Below are 25687 nucleotides of genomic sequence, written 5' to 3'. Positions count from 1 at the left end.
AGATGACCAGAGAGCGAGCGTTACTACACTGCATGTAAGTGTTGTTTTGAGCAATTGAGCATTTTTACAAAAAATAAAGCTTCTCATCATAAACAGAGACAGCTCAGTTGTTGTATTCTGTCGTTGTTTTACTTTTTAAGTAAAATCCGCCTTCGTAGCAAATATAATATCTTTTATCGAAGCACTGGTTAGGCTGAGAATTTGTTTATTTCGCCACGTGTTTTGTCGGCGGGAATCTAACAAAACTTGTCATTTTAGTACAGTTTTCACACTACTGTTGCTAACAATGGTCTCCGTGAGCCATATTTACTGCAGACAGAGAGCTCGTTTCCATTGCGTTTGTCTGAATCACAGGGAATGCTTAATTTGGGTCAAATTTGTCAAAATTCCGAAGCAAACATTTGAAAACCAGCTTACTGTCATCAACCCGTGCTCAACCCATGCTCTGTTCAAAACGTTAGCAACATGACAGCTTGTGCGTTTGTCCAGTGCTTCCTTCTGGTTTCGAACCAGTTTTTCATCTCCAGAGCTATTCGTTTCGAATCTGGATACTTGTTTGCAAATCAACAGAAGACTTGAAAACATTTCAGGCAATTTTTAACATGGCAGATGTTCATCTTGCTGGGGCGACTCTGCTCTTGGCCCTACTGCGAATCTGCGCAGGTAAATTAGACAGAAGTTTACAAAATGTTTGTAAAATTGTTAACTGAGTGGAAAGCATGCGATAATCCTTTAAATCGATAACTCAGCTTTGAGGCTGTTTTCTTACGATTTCGGGGGTTGTCACCGATATGGCAGTCTGCTGTATAGAGTTCGTGTTGTACCAACGCTTTTCAACAAAAATTTGTTTAGCGATAAATATTGGAATTTATTTTCTATTTTTATTTATCCAACGTTGCAATATTCGTTTTCCGTGGCGACTTAAATGGACGCTTAACTTATTGCAAAAGTTTAAGGACTCGGCAATTACCTACAGGAAGTATCGGAAGAATAAAACGGTTCATGTTCAAGTCAAGAAACATAACAGAAAATGAACAAGGCAATATAAGTTGGGTTATAGATTAAACATACAATATACTGGAAATAGACAAAGTCAAATGAACTATAATAATTTTTTAATGATATGCATTATTTACTATCGACACAAAGTGGTCGAGTTTTGATCTGAACGCAGCACTGGAAATAGAGAGACTTTAATTTTAAAATTTGAGTTCTGGTTAAGTCAGAAATTAAGGAGTTCTGCCAAACGTACAACTTAAAAAATTTGTTTCATTCGATCAAATTTAGTAAGTTTATATTTCCGATTCGTCTCAAGAACTTAAGCTTCCTGTTACTTCTTTTAGCATCTTAAAATAGCGCATTTAGTCTGCGTTTCCTTAAAAGGCCATTAAAACGGTCTAATTGACTCACCCTTACAACATGCGAGAAAAAAATCGCTCAGGATTTGCCAAATTCAGTCATTAATCGACAGATTTGTATAGCAGCATATTGCAATCAATGCTTTTCAGAACGTACTATGTTATTGACTTAATAGCGAGCATAGTGTGTTATTGTTCACTCATGCTAAATAACGCATTTCAAGACACGAACTAAGTTCAGATCATTTCGGTTTCAAACCGTCAGCAACATGCTTGCGTGTGGTCCAGTACATTTTTCTGGTTTCGAACCTGTTGTTCTACTCCATCCGTTTCGTAACTGTTAACATAGCTATTTCGTAATTGTTAACATGGCTATTCTTCGTCTTGCTGTGACGACTCTGGTCTTGGCCTTACTACGTATTTTTGCAGGTAACTGAGTGAGAAATTTATAATGAAATGTTTATGAACATGCTAATTTGATGGAAGAGCTATGTCATTACCCTTTCAAACGATATCCCAGCTTTAGGTTATTTTCTTTCGAGCTCAGAGGTTGTCGCCGAATCGGTTGTATTAAATTTAGATTTCGTAGCAAAGACCATTTCATTACTGTAAAGATAATGACCTCCTTTTAACATGTTTAGATGTAATATATGCTTATCAACAAATATAGATATTTAGCGATAAATATTGGGTCAAGTTGGTCAAGACGATTTTCCATTTCATATTTGTGGAAATCAAGAATAAGATAATTACAATAAAAGACCCCGTAAATTATTTTATAGTTACACAGTCTAAAAAACGTGTGAAGTGATGGGATTTCCTGTTCTTTCATCGAAACTAGATTGAGGTGTGATTTGTTTAAGAACTTAAATTGGGCTCGATGTAATTAAGGTGATCTTGGCTGGATTCCCAGTCGTTATTAATCTTATCAAAGTTGTAGAAAACCTTCAAGCAATGCCAATCGCTCTAATATCTCACGCATGATCTAATGATGAATTTATAGGAGAAGATTATTTCGGTGCAAATTTGTCGAGGGAAATTTCAGTTTTCAGAATCAAGTAAACAGGAAATAAGAAGAAAGAAAATCATCAAATGAAATGCATTGCCTTGCTAATTTTATCTTCCAACATGAATCCACCCAAACGGAGAATTCATAATTCTGAATGGGAAGATACATAACACTTCAAAAGTTTAAAGATATTACACCCATTCAAAAAATTAAAATTTATACTGTTTACTTCCCATGTTCGAAAAACGTTTCAGGAACGAATAATTAAAAGGTGTCTTGATCCAATTGTTCTTTTGCACCAAACCCAACATTTTCAACCAACTCTTATCAGCATTCCTTTCATTGAAGTGGAATGCCAATTACACCAGTTATTGGAATTAGATTGATTTTTTTGCATAACAAAACTTAAAAGAATAATCGCTATTTCCATGGCAAGGATAAAAGAAAAACTCGAAATCAGTGAAACTTGAATTTGCTATAAACAGGTCTAATATCAACGTCTCGGAACTACGGTGTATTGTAAATGAACTATACAAGAAAAATGTGATTTCTGATGATTGAGGGACGAATTAGCCAGAAATCATTATTCTTACGGCACGATGGAGAGGCTCGCGGGGTGTTATGGGACCTTTAGGGACTATTTAGGCTTTTGGCGGGAGATTTAGGTCATTCTACATTAGTTAGTCCTCGTGTTCGTCCTCTTTTTTTAAAGCCTTTGTTATAACAGCTTGTTGTATAATCGTAAAATGTTTTAGCTCATTGATTTTGCACCTTTTCCTCGGGGTCTTGTGCTGCTGCATTAGATGTGGAACACGTTTCCACATATTTTTTGGCCACATGTAATGGTTGGTTTTTTTAAAGGCGTGGCGTGGCCAGGTTCTAATTGTTAGAACCAATATAGTTATGATTTGCAAGCATACAGATCATGTTTCAAGTGTCATTGTCAGAGAAAACCGAGCAGTACCAAAAGATCGAGGTCGGCCGTTGACCTTCATCTTTTCACTGTACAAAAGCTACCTGAAAAGATTAACAACCATGACATTTGCCGAGGTAGGCGTTCATTTTTCTTCGAGATATCACCATATCATGATTTTGGGCTCTCAAGCGGTCGAAAATGGCCGAAATTTCGGGCAACTTTAGGTGAACCTAAAAGATACCTCGTACAAATTCTCCCTTTATTAGTTGACTGAGATATGTTTGAGGTCTTTCGCTTTAATTCTACGGTTTTGACGGGGTGCAAAATATCGCCGCCGAATCAGTTATGAGAGTGACTCAAATTTTAGCCATTTTCAGCGAGTCGTTTTTCAAAAGTGCGGCAGTTTATTTCCACAGCAAAACAATTTTGTGATAGTCTCTTGCACTGTTATCAATATCCGGTTGAGTTAAAATTGGTATCTACAAGTAAATCGGAGTAATTGGTCTCGCAAAGTCCAAAAAAATCATTAGTCAGAAATATTTCTCGCCAAATATTTAGCGAAGAATATCACCTTATTCCGACTTTCTGCGATTGTTGTTCATGATTTACTGAAAGACCTGCAAAAAATAGTTAGCTGGACTGCCGAAGAGAACTTTTAAGCTGTGAAATCGTTGTTAACCTAAGTAAACATTTCAAACTCGCCAAATCCTTATTACCGCCTGGGCTAAATTTTCCGGCGAAAATCTATTTTTAACGTCACGCTGCATGGAAAAACAAAGTGGATCTTCAGTTCGATGGTCGTTTTCGCTGTCGTGTAGAACAAAGTGCAAGTTAATAGTGAGCGAACCTTTACCCTAAATTTAATTTTGGGACCCTGCAAACCTCTTGTTTACATCTATTTCTCGTTTTCGAAAGGCGTGACGCGCTATAGATTCAAAGGTTAGACGACTGGACTTCGAAATGTCGATCTTACTTAAAGGTTTCTCCTTGCTTTTGAAAACATTAACTGTTCTTTCTTCCGGATCAGAAAAATCGCCTGGCTTTGCGGGTGGCGGTTCCGTTTTTCTTCAATTATCAGCGTCCAAACAAGAGGGTCGAGGAAAGACGTCAGAAGTGGTGTCTATTTGGCGCAGCCAAATGTAAACAATGAGGAAATGCAGGTTACGAGAAAACTTCGCTGCTATCCGGCCTACGAAATGATCACTAAAGACAGGCGACTGGAATAAACATCTCAATAGGTGTAATCGTTGCTACGTCAGGATTCCCAGCGGAAATCTTCCTTGCCTTCATTGTTGTCGTTTGTATTGTCGCAGGTTTGTACGCCGTCTTGTTTTCCGCTTCATTTCCTTCCTCTATTACCTCGTGCACGCAATTGGCGTCGCAGGTTACTGGCACACCGTGTTGTTTTCCGCTCTGAAACGTTTAATTTCAACAAAAGTAATCTAATGTTGTTCTTGTCAATATCACCCCAAAATCGTTTTACTGCAACGAAATTACATTCGAATAAGTATTGATAATTTCTTGTCAATTTTACTGCTGTTAAAGACAACTATTTAAGGGTCGTGGAGAACGAGGTTACATGTTTGTGATCCATGAACGTATATTGAATTACATTTTGCACGTAACAGAGTTGCTCTGAAGATTAATTGAGATAGTTTTGAGGTGGTTTATGAAAAAAAAAAAAAAAATCTTGCGGAGGCAAATTAATTTTCATTAACCCGGCCAAAATGTAGTTGTATCCGTGTTAAGAGAAATGGGATGGTAACGAAAGAATATCTACAAAAACAAGATGGTTCAAATAATCTGAATGTCAAAAATAAAACGAAATAATGAAATGGATTGTTAAAAAAGAAACGATATTTGTCCAGACAGTAGTGTGCATATTCTTCCTACTCCATTCGGGGAGGGTGAAGAGGTGGAACTATGAGGCCGTGAAGAAGTACATACCATTGCATAGTCGTAACGGAGAAGGGACTTCCCCCCCTCCCCCCACCCCCCTCCATCTCACCACCACTCACACGCTGTTTGCAAGCAGGTGGAAGAAAAATCTGCTGTCCTAGACGATATTTAAATTTGATTTAGTTTTCTAAGAACTCATTAAATAAAGTTGTTTTTATTTTTGACATTTACATGTAAACCAGCTGAGCGGGTTGCGAGATTGAAAACTCAGACCCGTAAAACTGAGATCCTCGAAAACGAAAAAGTCAGACTCTCTGTGCGTCTCGAAAACTCAGACTCGAAAAATATCACAACTTTTTTTCGCAGCGCGTTTACTACGGATTGCCTCAAGACATGTTATTTGCTGTGCGTCCATACAATGTCATAGGCACAATCTGCAGAGAGAGGAAAAAAAAAAAAAAAACAGCCCACGGTGGTAGATTCCTCTGCTCGGATCACGAAAATAATACCCAGCATTCGTATGTTTTTTCGGTTGCTTTATAAGTATAAACAAAATTGATGAAATTTATTTTATACTTAAAAGCCATTTAAATTCCAAGGTTAGTGACAATGGCTCGAGGTGCATTGCGTGACAGTTTCGGATATTATATACTACGGATCCTTAAACTTTGATTAATTCTGCTAAATAAAGAAGAGTTTTCCGGGTCTGGGTTCTCGAGACACCTTAAGACACGTTTGAATCAGCAAAAAATTATCTCAAGCTTCATAGCAAGTGGTCGTAAGCCAATTCCATGCACGAGGTAATAAAGGAAGGAAATAAAACGGAAAACAAGACGGTGTACAAACCTGCGACGATACAAACGACAATGATAGCAAGAACGATTTCCGCTGGCAATCCTGCAGACCTAGCGACAATTTCACGTATTGAGATGCTTATTCCAGTTGTCTGAGTGTCCTTTTTGATCATTTCGTAGGCCGGATAGCAGCGAAGTTTTCTCGTAACCTGCATTTCCTCATTGTTTACATTTGGTTGCGCCAAATAGACACCAACTCTGACGTCTTTCCTCGACCCTCTTGTTTGCACGCTAATAATTGAAGAAAAACTGACCCGCCGCCCGCAGTGCTAGCCGATTTTTCTGAACTCAAAGAACAGTTAATGTTTTCAAAAACAAGGAGGAACCTTTAGGTAATTTCGAAGTCTTACCTTTAAATCTGTAACACGCCACGCCTTTCGAAAACGAGAAATAGATGTAAACAAGGGGTTTGCAGAAGTCCCAAAATTAAATTTAGGGTAAAGGTTCGCTCACTACTAACTTGCAGTTTGTTCTAAACAACAGCAAAAAAGACCATCGAACTGAGGATCCACTTTGTTTTTCCATGCAGCGTGACGTTAAAAATAGATTTTCGCAGGAAAATTTAGCCCAGGCAGTGGTAAGGATTTGGCGAGTTTGAAATGTTTGCTTAGGTTAACAACGATGTCACAGCTTAAAAATTCTCTTCTGCAGTCCAGCTAACTGTTTTTTTTGCACAGGTTTCAGTAAATCATGAATAACAATAGCAGAAAGTCGGAATGAGGTAATATTTTCGCTAAATATTTGGCGGGAAATATTTCTGACTAATGATTTTTTTTGGACTTTGCGAGACAAATTACTCCGATTTCCTTGTAGATACCAATTTTAACTCAACCGGATATTGATAACAGTGCAAGAGACTATCACAAAATCGTTTTTATGTGGAAATAAACTGCCGCACTTTTGAAAAACAACTCGCTGAAAATGACTAAAGTTCGGGTCACGCTAATTAACGATTCGGAGGCGATATTTTGCACCTCGTCAAAACCGTAGAATTAAAGCGAAAGACCTCAAATATATCTCAGTCAACTAATAAAGGGACAAATATTACCGCACGAAAATAAGAGTTTCTGGAATTTGTACGAGTATCTTTTAGGCTCACCTAAAGTTGCCCGAAATTTCGGCCATTTTCGACCGCTTGAGAGCCCAAAATCATGATGTGGTGATGTCTCAAAGGGGTAAGGAAAAACGAACGCCTACCTCGGCAAATGTCATGGTTGTTAATCTTTTCGGGTAGCTTTTGTACAGTGAAAAGATGAAGGTGAACGGCCGACTTCGATCTTTTGGTACTGCCCGATTTTCTCTGACAATGACACTTAAGACGGGAATACATCCAAATCAGATGAATGACTGACGCATCCTCAATAAACTATTCGCATTGAATATCTCGCGTTAATGAGGTCAGAATAGACAATTCTGTGTCAATGTCGAATGAATCGTGAAGTTCAGTGACTAATTTTTGCTGAGGCGTTTTGATCTTCCTTTATCAAATCCTCTAATAAAACTAAAAGGGAATTTAATTGAATTAAAAGCGTTTCATCACTTTCATTTTAGGTGCTCAGTACCTTAATTTAACTGCTGTCTTTGTGTCCCTGAACGGAAAGGATTCCCAGAGCTGTGGTACAGATATACAACCATGTAGGTCCATTGTTAAAGCAATCCGTCAGGTGGCCTGGGGAGGACTCATTTACCTCGATGGCACTGGGACCGAGTGGAAACCTTATCGATGTAGCCTTGAAATGGCGGATGAGCAACATCCGGGAACTGTTATCCAGAAAAGTTTGAGAATGGAGGGTTGGAGAGCCTTGCCACATATATCATGCTTCAAAGGTTTTCATTTTATAAAGAAGACAACTACGAGTCGGGTACTGGCCATTGCTTTATCTAGTATTGCCTTCCGCCAAACGGCATTGATGTTTCAGGATTGTGAAACCATAACAATTACTAACTGTTCTTTTGAAGACGCGGCCATTGCTTTGTATGTTCAAATAAGTAACAATGTAAGAATGCAGCTGAATATCCAGCGATCTTCTTTCGTCAAGAACAACATTTCATGCGTAGAAATTGTTTTGATTAACAATGCTCAAGACCAAGATCACTTTGTGGACGTAAATATCAGCGAGACAAAGTTTATGGAAAACGGGATGCAGAAACGGTGGTTTGCAAGAGGTGTAGTGTCAATCCAGTCGCTAACCATGCAGCCAACCAGCGTGCATGTCCAAATATCTTGCTTGAACATCGCATCTGTCAATAACGTTGGCTACTTTATGAATCTTGATCTACCATCAGCCGTGACCAGCGAGGTATATAATGATGTCAGATTGTTCAACAACACCCTTTCTGATTTGGTCAAGACATCCACTGGTAGAAAAACACAACACGTGATGAACAGTTTGTGCAATTCTAATACAAGAAAAACGCGTGCTAAGTTCAGCAACGTAAGATGTTCTCACAACCATTTATTGCGATGTATAAAGATTCATTCTGAGGAAGCCCAAGTGGAAATTCGCAACTCGTCATTCGTTGGTCAGCGTCTTCAAAAGGAAAGAGGGGGAGCGATATTTTTTAACTCAACAGCGGGCGGGTCTATGGTCATACTCAACAGCAGGTTCCGCAGGAACATAGCTAAGGGTGGTGGAGCTTTGTCTGCTCATAGTAAGAACGGAATCCTCAGTCTAAAAATTACGAATGTTAACTTCACTGAATGTGCCTCAGAAGGGAATGTGGCCGGATGTGCTATTTTGGTTGAAGTCAATATGGCAAAAATTACCTTCAGAGAAATCAGAATGCATAACTGCTTTGGCCTGTACGGTGAATGCAACGTTATCCAGCTTATGTTATTTGATGGGGAAGTAATTATCGAGGATTCTTCGTTGAAAAACAACACCCAATCTATAACTGGCGCTCTGATGGTAACAAATATAGGTGGCCTCGTCAACGTCACTATTTCTGGTTGCACATTTCTTCACAACTTCGTGCAAAGCAACGTTGTTACATGTTTCTCCCTTTATCCAACAGCGGGGACATTAACTATGGCGAAAAGTGTTATATCTGGTCAAGAAAAAAGTGGCATTATGTCTGATGCCATATTTGCATCTTCGGAATTTCATATTAATCTGACAAACATTGTATTAACTTCACATCGTCACGCACTCTTTATAAACGGCTCGATGCCAGATGCATATTCCGAAGTCTACCCTTTACACGTGTCAGTCTATAACTGCACCTTCCTCGAAAATATCCGTGATATGGTGGTAAATTCACCCGACCCAAGTCAGGTGGAATTAGCAATTAAGAACACCATCTTCAGCAGCAGACAGATCATATCGGGATCATTTGGTATTTTTATCTATTTATCCTCGCAAATACTCACATTTTCGAATGCTGTCATAGAACTGGATAACGTAACATTTGATTCGAAACCATGCAATTGGATAAATTTGCTATTTCGAGGTCAAAAATCGTTACACGTAAAAAAATCTTCGTTTCTGAATAGTGTCTGTTTGGACCGATTCGGCCTGACTGATAATAGTCCCTACAGTGTTTCCGATATATCAGCGGGCGCTATATCAATCCTCTCAATTTCTGATGAAAAACTGAGTCCAGGATGCGTTGAACCTGGATCAAAGAGAGACATTCATCCGACCTGGCAATATGAAGCTCACGTGAGATTTGAAGATACCATATTCGAAGGCAATGGAGGATTAATCACTGGTGCTGTGTACATACGTAATGCCAACACTACTTTCGAGAGATGCAATTTTCGAAATAATTTTGCCATTGATAATTCCGGACATGTTTATTCTGCATATGGAACTGGGCAAGTGGATTTCAAAGATTGCATGTTCTCTTCAACAAAAGTAAACATGAAAATAAGCAATATAACACTTCACAAATCGACGTTCCTGCGGTCGGAAAGTGGAGGACCTATAAATCTGAAAAATACAACTATGGTGTCATCTGCTGCCCGAAGGAATTCCTATCCAGTTCTAGACATTTCCAATGGAGGCTACGTATACATGGACGATAGTTCGACCATTCAGTGTCCTATCGGAAGCCAACTTTTGTTGGATAATACGACACATTTTGTATATACAGAACAAAACAACAGCGTTTGCATAATAAATGTAACCGTTCTGAAGTACTCTTGCCAACTGTGTTCTCAGGGCTTTTATAGTATTCAAAAAGGAGTATCATATGGCTTGATTGTAAACGACACAGTAACTTGTCTACAATGTCCTTTTGGTGCCAGTTGTATTCAAAGGAACATAGATGCTAAGCCAAACTTTTGGGGTTATCTAATATCCAGCGACCCACCATCCCTGAGATTCATTGCTTGCCCAGAACATTACTGCCAAAAATCAACTTCAGAGATAGGTTACAACAATTGTCAGGGAAACAGAAGTGGCACTCTGTGTGGTAAATGCACTCTAGGCTACAGTGAAAGTCTCTTTTCAACAGAGTGTCGTATGAATGAGGAATGCAATAACTATTGGTTTTGGATTTTGATGATTTTGTTAACAACTGGACTGGCTCTCTACCTACTGTTGAAACCTCCAATCCTGGTTTTTCTTGGGAATCAGATATTATGGTTTAGAGGAAAAGAAGAAAATCATCAAGATGACTTGGGCCGAAGCGATCAAAACTCAGACAGCGGCTACATCAAAATTACATTTTATTTCTACCAAGCTGCCGAAATACTGATGGTCGGTTCTATTGAAAGCCTTCTTGAAAAAATGCCGATTATTCGTACAGTGATAGCAGCTTTTAATTTCCAAGTTCGCACCATTAACAAAGGAATTGGTTGCCCTTTTGTAGGACTGACGGCTGTTACAAAACAATTTTTTCTTTCCGGTACAGTTTTCGTCACAATGGCTGATGTTGTTCTTATCTACTATGTCCATTCTCTCATCAACATGTTAAGGCGAAAACAAAAGCCAGCCCTTATCCATTACATGGCCGTTGTCATGGAAGTATTGTTGCTAGGTTACGAACGGTTGGCAGAGACGTCGCTAAAGCTAATGAACTGTGTCCCTATTGAATCCCAAAAGCGGCTATTCATTGATGCAAATGTTCCATGTATGCAATGGTGGCAGTACTTTCTTTTCGCTTACATTGTTGTTTTTGTGGTTCCCTTCGTCATTGTTCTCTACTGCGGATCCTCCAAACTTTACAAGGCTTCTATTAGTGCAGGTGAATTCTTAGCTGCTTGCATGCTTCCATTACCATTCCTCGTCATCTGGTTTTTTAAGAAGATATTGAGGCTCAAAGGGCAAGAAACCACCACGGCGCAGAGTGTGAATAAAGATGTCCTTGAAGTACTCCATGGTCCTTTTCGACCGCCAAGCAATGAAGATAAGGGAACACTACACTGGGAGAGTGTGTTAATTGGTCGAAGACTAACTCTCCTCACGTGCCAATCGTTCGTAACATGTCCGATGTCGCGAATGGTTTCTATGGCTGCAGCATGTTTACTGATGACCATTCATCATGTTATGAAGAATCCATATCGTGAACCCATGGCCAACAAAGCTGAAACGCTGTCTCTGACGACTTTAACTATGATTGCCGTTATAAATCTGACAAAAGCGACCCTCCTCGCATTTGGTATCACTACTGACGGGCCTTACCGATCTTTCCTGGAAATCCTGGAATGGTTTGAAGTGATTAGCTTGGCCTTTGTCCCTGCGTTAGTGACCGTTTTAGTTATCTTCGCGATTCTGTCTCAGTTGGCTCGGTTGGTGGTGTTTTTGATCAAGCAATTGTTTCAGCTTCGTAACTCGGAATGGGCCATGGAGCAACGGAGACCACTTTTGGATATTGGTGTGTAGAACAGTGATGTCAAATTTTAAACATAAAACTACCGCTATAAAAGGGCTGGGGACAGAACCTAGCTATCCTTCCGTCTTGTTTTTATACAACTACCAAGGCGAAACAACTAAAAAACCACGGCTCTTTTCCTACAATCAATTGTTAATCACTCCTAAAAACAACTATTTCAGTTTTTCCTTACTATCCAATTAGAACAGTTGCATCTCATTTTTTTACTTTGGCTTGCTTTCGTTAGATTTTGAGGTCTATTTAGATTGCAGGATGCTTAAATTCATAACGTGCTAGTGACATGAGAGAGTAAACTTGCATTTCTCATCCAAAAGGTTTAGAAAATTAATGTAGGTATTGTAACTTTACAAACTGAAAGAAATATATATGTTCTGAGTGCGAATAGCGCATAACTATGAAACACACAGTAGTTTAGTGTTGATTGTTGTCCTTCAGAAGCATGTTGGATTACCTTGTGTTCTTGTTCGAGCGAGGCCTTAAATTGCTATATTTAGTCGAGTCGTTGCATCACACCTTAAACCCGTCTTACTATATATAGTTCAGCAGCGGAATATTCTCCATCCCTGATGATGCCATCCCACTTCTGACATCATGTAATAGTCCTCATGGCCAGTAACGTTTATTAAGCTTTAATCTGAGAGAATACAAGGTGGCCCAATCGCATGGTTCCACTAACCATGATCAAATGGTCTCGCAAGGCATGATGGCTTACAGATGAGCGAAAACGGAGAACAATGACAGTAGTTTAAATACAGTAGTTTAAGGCCTCACTAGAAAGAACACTAGCTTACACACTAGCTTAGTGTGTAGATTAATTAAGTGTCATTTGTCACTAGAGTTACTGGAGACTTTTACAGAAGGGTGTTTCCAAGACAAATTAGATATCAAGAAAATATTAAGCTATTCCTTCTACATAATTGTACATGTCATGTTTTTATTAAATATCTTTAAATGACGTGCAGATCGCAGGGAAAATAGAGAGTTTAAAATTGTAAAGAGAGTGAACCGGCCGATTAAATCTAAGGGAATATTTTAAAGGTGTCAGTCAGTCGTTTTTGTGCTTTTGACAGTCTTACTATCTCAACTGTAAATGATTTCAGTGACCTTATATGACCACCAGGTGACACACTGGATTGAGACAATCGTGAATGGGAAATAGGTCAAAAGAAAGACCATGATAGAGGAATCAAGGATAACACGGAGGGAAGTATAAATGGCAATATATCCGCATGTATATATATTTTTTGTAATAACGGCATTCAGGGTTTTATTCACTCTTCTCTCTGGAATTTTATAATTCGTAAATAAATATGCGACGAACAGTCAAAGCCGAGTAACGAGTTCCATGTCTTTTACCTACGTCACAGTTCTAAAAACAGCAAAACATGCAATTTATGTCGTCCTCTCGTTTGGGGAAGAAAATTGTGAAATTTAAAAACAGAGAACATTTTAGCCTTCTAGCAAGCTCAGTTGAAGGAGGGGTGGAGTGGAGGGTAGGAGCTCGAGTAGGGGTTGGAGGGTAGGAGCTCCCTCACTCCACCCTTTCTCCAATAGATCTTCCTCGCAGGATTATGGCATCACCAAAGTCCCAACGTTCATGTTGTAGTATTCATGACAGCAATGCATGTATGTTGTCTTCATTTTTGCGGCACTTTTTGATCCTTCTGTCTTGTTCTTTCAACAAGTGTTCGATTTCTACGGAAGAAAATATGAAATGTCAATCATGAATGCCAACATAGATTAAGGGTGCATGGAAGCAGAAACAAAAAAGAAAGCTAAAAGACAACAACCAAAATAAAACAAGCACAAAAAATTAAAAACTTAACTGGTGGAATACTAACAAAAAGCGCACATTGTTTTGTTTTGTTTTTTTTTCCAATAAATTTAGATTATGGAAGAAGTTTTTTTGAAACTCATTTATAATTCATCAAGTTTAAACCAAGGAACATCTTGTGCTCGCCCTTTTGCGTCTTGCATATTCTATCAATTTGTTATAAAACTTCTTCTTCGCCACGGCCTAATTTTCCCATAAATGAATGCCTTCTCCTAGCTTGTTATCTTCGAATTTTCATGCATGGTCATGTAACGCTATAACCAGAGAACAATATCCTCATCTGATTATCTCATGGGACAGAACCATTCTCAACCTCATGGTTTATATTAAGAGTTGAACATGAAAATGTGCCTATGTACAAGACATGCATACCTCCGTTTTTCTTGGTGAGTTGCTGTCCAGTTTGTGCAAGAGATTGCAAGATCATCTCTGCGCGTCTGTAAGCTGGTTCGTTTGCTGATGGATTTGTCTTTATGGGCGCTGATACTGGAACGAAAGGTACATTGTCAAGAATTTAAAGGTCAGCAAAAACGACAAAACAAGAAAAAAGAATTACGAATAAAAGAAAGCGAAAAAGATAAAAAAAAAAATAGACAGGTAAGGAAGGGTGGAGTGATGTAGGCAAACAGACTATTACCGGCTCCAAAAGCTCTCCCATCTAGTTTCCTTGAAGTCAGGTCTTCTTGTTTTCTTTGACCGTGCGAATCCCGCGCAGAAGTCGTATCGCTACCTTGTTTTCTGACTTTCACGTTCTGGGGAACTGGGCGCGAGTGTTTCTTTGATGAAGACACAGTGTCAGACATTTGACTTGAACTCGGCTGACTAGTGGTTACCGAGGACGCATTTGACGTCGGATTCCAAGAGCGAGCCGTGTTCAAGACTTCCCGTGAAATTACAGTGTCTGTAGTGGACGTTGAGTGGTCGACTAAAAGCGACGTGACATCAGAGTTATCGCTTTGAATCGATAAAGACAGTGGTGAAGGTGGCCTGTCAAATATTTTTGAATGTTCACTAAGTACGTCGCTGCTGGCAGCACTGTCTTTCTTCGGAGATGAACTGTGCAGCGGAAGAGCAAAGTCATTAACATCCTCGCTGACGTCGTCGAGTTCGTGACTGGTGCTTAATCTCGAATTTAAATCTGTTGACGTTTGTAGTCACTAGAAACAACAGGTTTAGGGCTCAGGGTTCGCTCGTTTTGGGCTGTATTTCGATGCTTTCTCTCAGACCGTTCATTGCCTTGTCTTTTGCCTTTAGTTATTGGATCACAATTTTCCTTTCAAGGGTCGACCTCAGAAGCGATGTTTCTCCGACCCTTTGTCCTAAATTCCGGTTCTTCAGGGTATACAGGGCCATCATCCAACAGTGCTCGCTCAGTAGGAGGCCCGTGGGACGCAAGCGTAGTAGTCGGAGTCTTGCCAGGGGTCCCATTTTGAGAGACATGAGCTCGAAAACTTGCGATCAAGCGTCGTACTTCATGTTGTAACGTCTTCAGGTCCTCTGTAACTTCGTCGTTCTTTGTTGAAGAAGCTTCACTTGCCTGTAGATTTAAAACGCAGATAAGAATTTACGGGTACAAAAACGATTTAGTACAAATCTTTATTCACTAAACGCATAGTCCCGCTAATGGCCACGAGAGAAACTAACACAGCAACAGAATCCTTACCCCCCTGGACTGTCCACCTTGTGGGGAGCTGCCCAGTCTCCAACTCCGCCACTTCGGGCTGTGAGCCTTGGGAAAGAGGTAGAGGCGACTGTGGCAAAGCGCTCTTTTGAGGGAACATAACATTGCTGAAATTCGCTTGAGTCGCCGGCGGAGGCCATCTAGAGGTAACAAATAAATAACACAAGATAGAACAAGAACAGAAAGTTATTGGGAAATCGCATTTTTCCCCCAGATTGTTCTAACGGTGGAAACGTTGCCCACGCGAAATCCACGTGACGATCACACCTTTGAAACTAATAAGTATTATTAATAATATTGATTTAATTATTTTTTGGCACCCTCCAATAGTTTGCATCTTGCAGAGTATTGCGTGACGAGAACTGTTGTGCAATGATGCAAACAAAGTTTGGCTATTGCAGTCAGCAATGAATTAAAGAAACTAGACTTCACTTCCTGGTCACAGAACAAATACGTGCACGATCCATCCCTAAATCCAGCGTTCAGTTTTGTCAAAAGCTCAACCAGCGATGCAGCTTCTGACCTGAGTGAAAGAGGAGCCTTTGAGGTCCGCTCAAGTTCCTTGAATAACAAACCAATCAATGATTTCAATTACATGCTTTTAAGCGTTTCGATATAAAGTCCCACGTCCCATTTTACCAATCTCGTTCCCAAGGCCGCGTTCTTTTTAGTTAGGACTAACAAATTGAGACCCCTGGGAGAAATCGGAAGATGAGCCATCATAAGACACAGCGGTTACTGTCAGTACGCCTCTTTAGAAGCCGTTATTGGACTTAAACGCACGCGCAAAATCAACCGGAACCAGGATTTTCTGGTTTTGGTATTTGATTCGCACAGAGCGTCGTACGTGCGGTCTCCGCTGACCAAAAACGCGCGGGTTCTGGGAATGAGATTGCCATTTGACCCGCATGCAACGCGAGGCAACGTGAAAACTGAATCCAGCTTACACTAGGTAAAATTACAGGTACTGTAGTAGAATTCTACTAGAATACTGATGATATTGCTTCGGTCCGATTCGCACTTCATGGCGTACCTTCACTTTGAGCGAATGCTTCAGTTTTAGCCTGACACATCGTTTGGATCGAGAGAGGCCTCTTTAAAAAGCATTTTCAAAGTGCTGAGCAGGAAAATTATCTTCTATGTCTTTATCCTAAGTTTACTTCAAAAATTATTAATCCTGTCATTTCTCTGCATGACTGATTCACATTAGGCGCCATAGTTGCTGACAAGAATTCCATTCTAACCCGCTCTGAAGTCGTTTCTAAAGTACTGAACGGCCTAAAGCGAATAAGATATCTTTGGAAAGCTCTTTTAAAGCGAGAGACAGTTAGAATTTTTCTCCCTCTGTATATATAAACTGCGCTCCAAAGATCCAGGTGCAAGTTTTTGCATGTTAAATTTAAACCTTCAGTGTTATTACGTCAATTGAATTGGCCAATCGGGTGTCTTTCCTAAGATAGCCTCGCAGTTTGACCAAGCGCTAAAATTAGATTGAAAAAGATTATCATTGGAAGAGGCCCAAGTATGGGGGATGTGTTCTCTTAGATCATGGTCTCTTGCCATTACTCATTATCCACCTGTTTAAAAGGCAGAAGACAGTGAGACCGAACTCTTTTAGTACTAGAAAGTGTTCGCTTATGGCATGTTAAATATACAGTGAAACCTGTATTAAGCGGACACCCTTGGGACCCTCACTAGTGTCCGCTTAATACAGGGTGTCCCCTCTAAGCAGGTTCTAATAAATTGTGCAATAATAATTAATTATTAACCCTTTTGTAACTCAGTGTAAGACAGTGTAAGATCAAAGACTGCTCATAGCACAATGTCCAGCCAGTCAATGCATCAATCTGGAATAATCTATTTAGCTTTAAAAACATCGCTGAACAATGTTAAAGGAGTCTGAGCTGAGCTTTGAGAAGTACAAAGCCCTTGAAGTGTCCGCTTATTGCAGGTTTTGGGCAACAAAATGGCTTCATATTAGTGTCCGCGTCCGCTTAACAGAGGTGTCCGCTGAATGCAGGTTTATTTTACAGTAAATATAGGAAGAAAAGTTTGGGACTCTAGCTGGTGTCCACTTAATAGAGGTTGTCCGCTTAATATGGGGTCCGCTTAATACAGGTTTCACTGTATCTATTGTTCTATGTGGCTGGCACCGTGAGAGGGGCGGTGGCCTCATGGTTAGTACGCTCCACTCTGGATTGAGCGCTCTGGGTTGGAGCCCTGGCAGGGGATATTTTGTTGTGTTGTGTTCTTGGGCAAGACACTTTACTCTCACGTGTATAAATCGGTCCCGGCGAATTTAATTCTGGGGGTAGCCCTGAGATGGACTAGCATGCCATCCAGGGGGTAGTACAAATACTCCTAGTTGCTTCATGCTACTGAAACCGCAGTTAAGTGCCGGCCTGAGGGGCCGCTTGGTTCGTATGCAGACTTTTTGGCTGGGAACATCACTAATTGTCTATTTATGGCAGGTGTCCATCGACTGGAATTCAGAAATAATTCTCAATTCCAAAAATGGGCGTCCATTCATTTATTATCGCACCTTTTCAAGCGCTTGCTCCATGTGGCTAATCTGCTTTTTGTATTCATCATTCTGTTCTCGGATCGTTCGCAGCTCGAACTCCAGCTGGTCTCGCTCAACTGTCAGTTGTTTAACCGTTCCTGACAATTTGCTGCTTCTCCTCTCGTAATGGCGTGCGTCGTAAAGCAACAGAGAAACCAGTGAGAGAACTAAAAGTTGAGTTATCGCCGATCCAATAGTCAAGCCTGCAAATGCATGTACAGCTCAGCTCAGTGTAGTACATCCCGGGAAGCGAGAGCATGTCATTTATGGTATCCACCGGTAACAGTACTCAATAAAATTGTTTCCTACCTTGGAAGCTGTATTTAGGCTCTCTGTCAACCAATGGATTCTATAAAAAAGATTATTATATGGCTTTGGCTTGTGGCCGATATAACGCGCGCTCTGATTGGTTAATTGTCGCTGAATTGTAGGGCATTATTCTCCCGTAATGCCCACGGGCCGATTACGGATTATGCAAATTAGGAAGAGCCCGGTTCTGAAAATTCAAGCGCATTGAAGCGATGAAAGCCGATTAAAATCAGTACGAGAATAGCAGTAGCTAAAAGCTTAGAGATATTTCTTTAATAAAATTTATATAGATGACTTACCAGTCGGTAACCTTGGCGGACACTAGTGTCTTAAGTAAAGCTAAAATCGCTAAGTAAAAAACACCATCGGCAGATCTGCCATGCATCCTGAGCAGAACACCACAAAGAAACTTATAAGTTATCATCTTAGTCACAGCAATTACCGAAGTATTGAACTCCGTCAAAGTTCTCGTCAAATAGATTCCCTCACTTTGACACTAGCAAGTGTAAATCAGCTTCCAGGATCATCAGATGTAAACAATCGGGCGGTTTCTGTCGGTAGCAGTGTTTCTGATAACTGCAGACGTTCACACTGCTTGAAATGTTCATCCATAAATCCCAGAATGAAGAAGGCGAAGATATGTTGTCGAAAGCGAATGCGAAGATCGAGTTAAGCTTATTTTGAGCAGTGCATTCTGAAGCATTAGTATTTTCTTTCACCGAAAGACGGTTGGTTTGGACAATTTTGAAGCACTTGCTGTCTTTTCTATATGCGTTGACGTTTCGCCCCAAAAGTCGGAAAAACTTCCCCGTCAACTTGTGGTACCACGATACTAAAATACGTTTTTGAGGCTGTGACAGTGACTTTTCCGTAAAGAAATGAGTGTTTTTAACGGAATACGTAATACAGTGGTGAAATTCACTGACTGTGTAGTTTTGCCCTAGGTTTGAGACGATGAATGAATCGGTAAACGCGCGCATCGCCGGATGTAAATTGGCGCCTTCCGCTCGAATGATTTTTCTCTTTATTAATGAGCCATATAATAAACAACTTAATAACCTCGACCGTTCGGTCGTTACGGGAAAATCTCAAACCTCGGCCTACCGTATTGACCTCGCTATCGCTCGGTCAATACGGCAAGGCCTCAGTTTGAGATTTTCCCGTAACGACCTCACTTTCGGTTATTAAGTAGTTATAATGACACGACAGTTTTTGCAAGCAGTCACTGAAGCGTGATAGAATAACGTAAAATCACACTCGTAACTCTGGCTGATAATATGATTATATCAATGGCAACTTACTTGTTTTGTAAGGCGTCCAGTTCTCCACGTTTCGCGGTCACTTCCTGTTGCATGGCTCCAGCCACTCGAACAGCTGCAATGTAAGTACAATATTACAAGAGCCTTTAGCTTTAGGCAAATGTCATAGTCTAAAAAGTGCTGATATTGCTGCAAAGTTGGCTCTTTTGAAAACAAAGCAAACAATACTATAATGGTAATGAGATGTTCTACATGAAGCCCAATGTGAGAGCGCCTCGTAAGATTAAGCTGCGACTTACGCAGATGACATACCTTTCCCGCTCATGTCTCCCTTTGTCTTCAGTAATTTTCGCGTCAAAGCTAAATCCTGTTCTGAACCTTGTAAACCAAAGAAGAAATACGTATGTAGAAAGGCAGTGAAATGTTGACGTACCGTAAATCCTCGAATTAGCGCCCTTCCCCCTCGACTAAGGGCCCCATTCGAATGAGCGCCCCTCCTATCGGCCAAAATTTAAAATAAGCGCCCCCCTCCCCTCCCCCCATTTTGTGGACGAGTACTGAGAGAACAAAGGATGTGTAGTTTTCGTCGTGCAGTATTAGATTTGTACATTGTTTCAGTTTGTGAACACGTTAAGAGTCATAGTCTACAAGATTTAAACTTTGGCCGGCCATCGTACCTCACCGATTTTGCTGAAATTTGGCATGCAATCTTGTTTTAGAGTCCTAACTACGAAATGGATGTTAAAAAGTTCCAATTCTTTTTACTTTGGAAAATGCCGAGAAAGCCGATTTCGAATGACCTTGGCGGCCCGCCAATATGGCGCATCGAAGGAGTTCTTGTTACTTCAATCCTGATCCAGCCAGCGTAAGTTCTCGACAATTCTTGTAGCAGACATAAAGAACTATTCTTCTTTGGCTTATTTATTAAAATAAATCCGGTAAATGATAAGTTTGAACGACCAACGGCCAAGAAGCACGAAGGTATATTTTCTTAGCTTTGAAAAGTCGCAAATTTACTTCAAATTGGAGGGGTGATATCTCCGGTGTTATCCCGATTGAGAAGTAGCCAGTTACCCAGAGTGTAGCTTAGTTATGGCTAATTTGATTCCATTAATAAAAATTCGGGGGAGTTGTATATTATCAGTAGTAATTTGGCCTTTTCTACGGAACAGCTTGTTAAGTCAATATTAGTCGAGGAAGATAGAAAACGATTCCTGTCGCTTAAATAATGCAATTTCCATGTTTTCTTACTTATGTGATTCAAAGAGCTGTGTTTGAAAACAGGTTTCAAAATTGCGTGTGCGATTTTCAGTGAAAATTTTACACCGTTCACTTTGTTGTTGCATTGTAAACAGTTTACACTGACATTCCAAATTACAGATTTGAAATCACCCAAATGCGTGAACATGTACCGTTCAAGTGCTTATTCAATTGATTATCTTTTTTAAAATTCCTCTTACTCTATTGGGAAATTGAAATCACCTATCTTCTGGCATGAAAAATATATTTGTTTCTACGCAGAACAATGAATGTCGATGAAATACGGCGAATGAATTTGTGACAAGCTCCTGTGAAATGAACATCGTGAGGCGCGCTATATCACTAATTAAATTTATTCATTTGGTCATCTGACATTGTGCAAATGCTATATCTAAGTTAATGAAACTGATTTTTAGGTTTAACAGTTACAGTAGTATCGAGTAGCACGTTTTAAAAGTATTTGTTGGTGGAACTGCAAGTTTATTTATAATATTAGTAACGATGATATGATACCGTAAAGTTGGTATGGAGATACGGTCAGTGTAAAATATGGGTTGCCGACTGTGGACTGCGGACTACGGACTGGGTGTAAAACACGCACTATCAATTTCAAGGTATAACTAACACGGCGTTATCTTTTAGAAGGGTCTAAGTTGTTCAAACTTGATGGTTTATTAATGACCGAAGAAACGGTAAGATAATAATTTCCGTTTAGCTGAAAATCTACATTTTTTGATGGCTCGGAGTGGGGTGTAGGGGAGGGCCAAAATGTTGTAGTTGTTGTTGTTTTATTGTGGTCAATGCGCTTAGCTACACCCAGCTAGTTCACAGCTAGGCCGCGGATGTCCGTCTGCTCTGCAGCAAAATGTAACTACAGCGAAAGGTAACTCTTAATGAGGAAACAAAAATAAAGTTTTGCAAAACTCTAAGGCAAGTTGTTTTGCAAGTTATCACAATGCAGCTTTTCGTTTTCCTTGATGAGCAGGCACTTCCAGTTTAAACGAGCGACAAACTTCTCTTAGTTTACTGATTCTTAATTTACTTAGCTTCTGTGAAGTGACGACGTCGCAAAGATTGTAACCATCGTACATGACTGGGTTCTTGGGCTGTATGTACTCCTCTACATTTCGTAAGGTTGCCAGCGCTTCTTCAGCTGCTTCATAGTCTTGGTCGGAAACTGACTGGGCTTCTGAGTTTTCTCATTTTGCCCGCTGTGAAAAGAAACTTTGAATTTGCGTAGAGAACAAAACCTCTTCGTGTGAGAATTGTCTCTGACCATCAACATCTCGAGGAATTTTCATTTGTCTTGCCGCTGTCACATAGTTTCCTGCAGTAAGTTGAAAACGCTTGCAAAATGCATATACTTGTAATTAGGGAAGTACCCGTTAGAAACGTTATAGTGGGGTATATACCAAAAGCAAAAATAAAAACTTTGAGCAAGGCAGAATTGTGCAAAAGAGTCATGCACAGCGATCAGCCTAGGCAAAATTCCCTGTCTCATCAGAGAGTAGGTACGATCGAGAAAAAAGAAAAAAAAGAAAAAGAAACGTGGTCACCCCCAAGTGTAATAAGTCGTATCGTACTCTTCTAATGGTCCGCTTAGTTTGATTCTTCATGTCAACTATGCGAACGGCGGGATGTCCTTTCCCCAGACGAAGATTACCCACTCAAGAATATTCCGCTTCAAGTCACTTCCCAGCTTAGAACCCAGATTACCGGGCGCTAAGGATAAGTCGTATTTTCTACGAACCGTCGATACAGCGGGTATAGAACATCAAATTATGGGGCGAAAATGTTTACAATGAAATAGATAAGTAATTAGAATCAGTACCCACTCTTGCCCAAAGAAGCTGAATTTCGCTTTTAAGCGAAGCATCGATAACGTTGAAACCTTTGAGATGTGGCCTTATATCTCTGGTGCATTGTGAAAGCGATACGCACTCGCTTGATGCTATGCTTTGTCCGCAGCTGTCCGTAACAAACTTTGAAAACCCACATCTAACCATTGCCACGTCATCTTTCTGTCGATGAAAGCCATTCAGAACTGGAAATCGATGAGCAAATCAAAAGCTCTGAAATAAAAATCAAGAAGCACAAGTTTACATTGAATCTCTACGAGCAATTCAGTTAACAAGTAATCAATTTGAGCTCAACTTTTGTTCTGTCACCCTTTTAAAAGCAAAAACACTTCTGAGGTACGCTGAGGGTACGGGTAATGTTGCTAAAGAAATAAGATAGAAATAAAATAAAACCACTTACCTTAATTCAAACCACAGCAAGGAAAATTCTTCACCCTGTTCACGGTAAGATTGAGTGAATAAACTTAATTAGCGGATGCGCGCGCTGCAAGTTAGCGAACGGGAAAGGACGTTCATTTCACATCAGCTTGTCGATCAGTCATCCTCGTGATGTCCACGACGTTCATCGTTCAGGCTTCAAATTCTACCGGGATACACAACTGTTTCACAATAGAAGCTACGGTGGGTAATTTTTATATGCCATCTAGAGAAAGGGTGGTACGAAGGGGAGTTTAAGAGGACTTAATTTGAAACGTGACGTAATTTGCATATTTGTACTCAACAATGATTGATATCATGTCGGTCGGTATTTCCGCGATAGTTTGTAGCCACGTAATCTGGATAAAATAAACAGTTTTTTTTTTCGATATTGGAATGAAAATTGAGTTCCTATGTTCTGGGTGATTTCCAAAATACTTTGATTTGGAAAAAAGAAATCGAGTGCGTGTTTATGAAGAATGTCTACAATTTAACAACAAAATGATCTATGTCAGTTCAAGATTTCTCCAGAAATCACGTATCAACATTTTTTTAACATGTCTTAAGACGTAGGGTGTTTGTACCATATAAACAAGAAACATGGAAATAACTTTATTTAGACGACAGGAATAGTTTTTTTCATCTCTCTCAATTAACATCTGCCGTATTCCCTAAACGAACTGGTCCTCAGCAATGGCTGAACTGTTCAGACTGTCACTGGTGCTATAATTTTTTTATATCCACCGTTAAATTTCCCCTATTTTTTCCAACGTTCGTATTAAGTGTTCTCTCTCCCGTTGAAGCGCATCACCCGTTTGGCTATTCCTCTCCAGCATTTCTGCCAGATTAGTCCCCTGCGCTTGAAAGCTCGCTATTGTCCTCTCCCTTTCATTGAGCTGAGTCTGAAGTTTTTCAACACAATTTTCAGCCTCTACCAAGCCTTTTGATTTTAATTCTAAGGAATTTGTTAATTCTTCGACTGGAAACACCGCTGTGCGTTTTCTCAAGTTCCTCAGCTAAACGAATTTTCTCTTCTGTAACAACATTCATTTCCTTAGTTCTCAGTTCTAAATCGTTCTTCAGTTTGACGTTTTCCTCTTGTTCTTTGGCTAATTCGAGTCTTTTATTTTCTAAATCCGCTGTCAAGGTTGAAATATTTTGATTTGACTTAGTAAGCTCGTTTAAAATGCCATCGAGCCGAGCGTTTGCTCTCTCTCTTTCCTGATTAAGCGCCTTTTCCACTTCAATTTCCCTCAGTCGCGCACTCTCTTCGCGTATGTCTTTCACTAACAGTTCCTTCTCTGCGACATTGGCTCTGAAATTGTTCGCTTCTTCGCTGTACTTTTCCTGAAGAATAGTCAGCTCTTTGCTTAGCTCTTCGTTCTTTTTCTCTGCTACTTGTCGAAGTTTTTCCATTGCAGTGAGTTTGTCGTTTGTCGCCTTTTCCACTTCAATTTCCCTCAGTCGCACACTCTCTTCGCGTATGTCTTTCACTAACATTTCCTTCTCTGCGACATTGGCCCTTAAATTGTTCGTTTCTTCGCTGTACTTTTCCTGAAGAATAGTCAACTCTTTGCTTAGTTCTTTGTTCTTTTTCTCTGCTACTTGTCGAAGTTTTTCCATTGCAGTGAATTTGTCGTTCAGCGCAATAACGTTTGCTTGTTCCTGTGAAACTCGAGCGAGTAAGTTTTGTTTCTCTTCTTTTACGACTTGAAGCTCGGCTGTCAATTCACGAACAGAAAGTTCTAGTTCTTTGGACTAAACGAAAAATAGAAGAACCACTATAATTCTCGCAAGGGTTAAAGTTAAAATATAGTATCACGCTGGATTGAAAGCGTCTGAATGATCCAGCAACAGAAAAATATACAAATATGCCAGTTATCTGTTTTCATGTGACTGAAACCGCTGAGAAACAAGATAAAAGGGTACCCACCTTAGTTTGAAATTGCTCCGTGCTTTCGTTGCTTGATTTTTTTGACTTTTCAAGCTGCAGCTCAAGCCATTTCACTTTGTCTTCCGTAGCGGACACTTATGTTTGGTGTTGCTCTCTTATTAAATAACACATTAATAATGAAAGCAAAAATTAAAGAGAGAAAGAAGAACAGCAAATAAATATTTCCTACAGGCGCGTAGTCAAGGTAAATAGCAGTTGGTTAACATTGTAGTACACATTAACAAATTTACTTACTGCTGTGAATAATCGTGTATGTATGTACAATGTAGTTTTCACCAAAGCAAGGTGAATTGTTGTTGTTGTTGTTGTTTTTTTAAATACCATTTTTGGCCCCGTCAACGCTACGCCGGATAAATTTGAAAACGCAGCTTTATTTCTTCGTTTAGGCCTACCGTCCACACTAATCCGTCAGGAAAACGGAGCTTTTTGAAAACGATGGAGTCACGACGATCAAATGATTTCCCTATCCGAGTATTCCTCAAATCCAAATCCGAAATGACCAGTGATTGCTGCGTTTTTTCCGGCGTAGTGTGGATGGGGCCTGGTGTTACATAGTGATAAAGCGACAGAGAAGAATGAGTGAATCAATGGGAACACCGCGGACCTGAGTTTGTCTGTTTCTTGTTGTACAGTCTCCAACTCTTTTTTAACAACTGCTATCTTGTTAGCTGAAGATT

The 25687-nt window shown here is 40.0% G+C and overlaps 2 protein-coding genes and 1 pseudogene across 2 annotated transcripts; 1 reads left to right on the top strand and 2 right to left on the bottom strand.

The window, feature by feature from the left end:
• The first annotated feature begins 602 nt into the window (after positions 1-602).
• LOC145497399 (uncharacterized) lies at positions 603-12130 on the top strand. The gene is made up of 2 exons (XM_081477210.1): positions 603-663; positions 7588-12130. Exons 1-2 carry the CDS (start codon positions 603-605, stop codon positions 11862-11864), a joined length of 4338 nt encoding a protein of 1445 aa, XP_081333336.1. The 3' UTR covers positions 11865-12130.
• A 1225-nt stretch (positions 12131-13355) lies between these two features.
• LOC145497545 (uncharacterized) lies at positions 13356-14511 on the bottom strand. Its single transcript, XM_081477358.1, has 3 exons — positions 14346-14511; positions 14081-14194; positions 13356-13569 (listed from the first exon to the last, which is right to left on the bottom strand). Exons 1-3 carry the CDS (start codon positions 14509-14511, stop codon positions 13484-13486), a joined length of 366 nt encoding a protein of 121 aa, XP_081333484.1. The 3' UTR covers positions 13356-13483.
• A 465-nt stretch (positions 14512-14976) lies between these two features.
• LOC145497398 (uncharacterized) overlaps positions 14977-25687 on the bottom strand; it is an 11013-nt pseudogene continuing 302 nt past the window's right edge.

The sequence above is a fragment of the Orbicella franksi genome, chromosome 9, assembly GCF_964199315.1.
Source record: "Orbicella franksi chromosome 9, jaOrbFran1.1, whole genome shotgun sequence".
NCBI classification, from domain to species: domain Eukaryota; kingdom Metazoa; phylum Cnidaria; class Anthozoa; order Scleractinia; family Merulinidae; genus Orbicella; species Orbicella franksi.
This window is presented reverse-complemented; position numbering and strand designations above follow the sequence as displayed.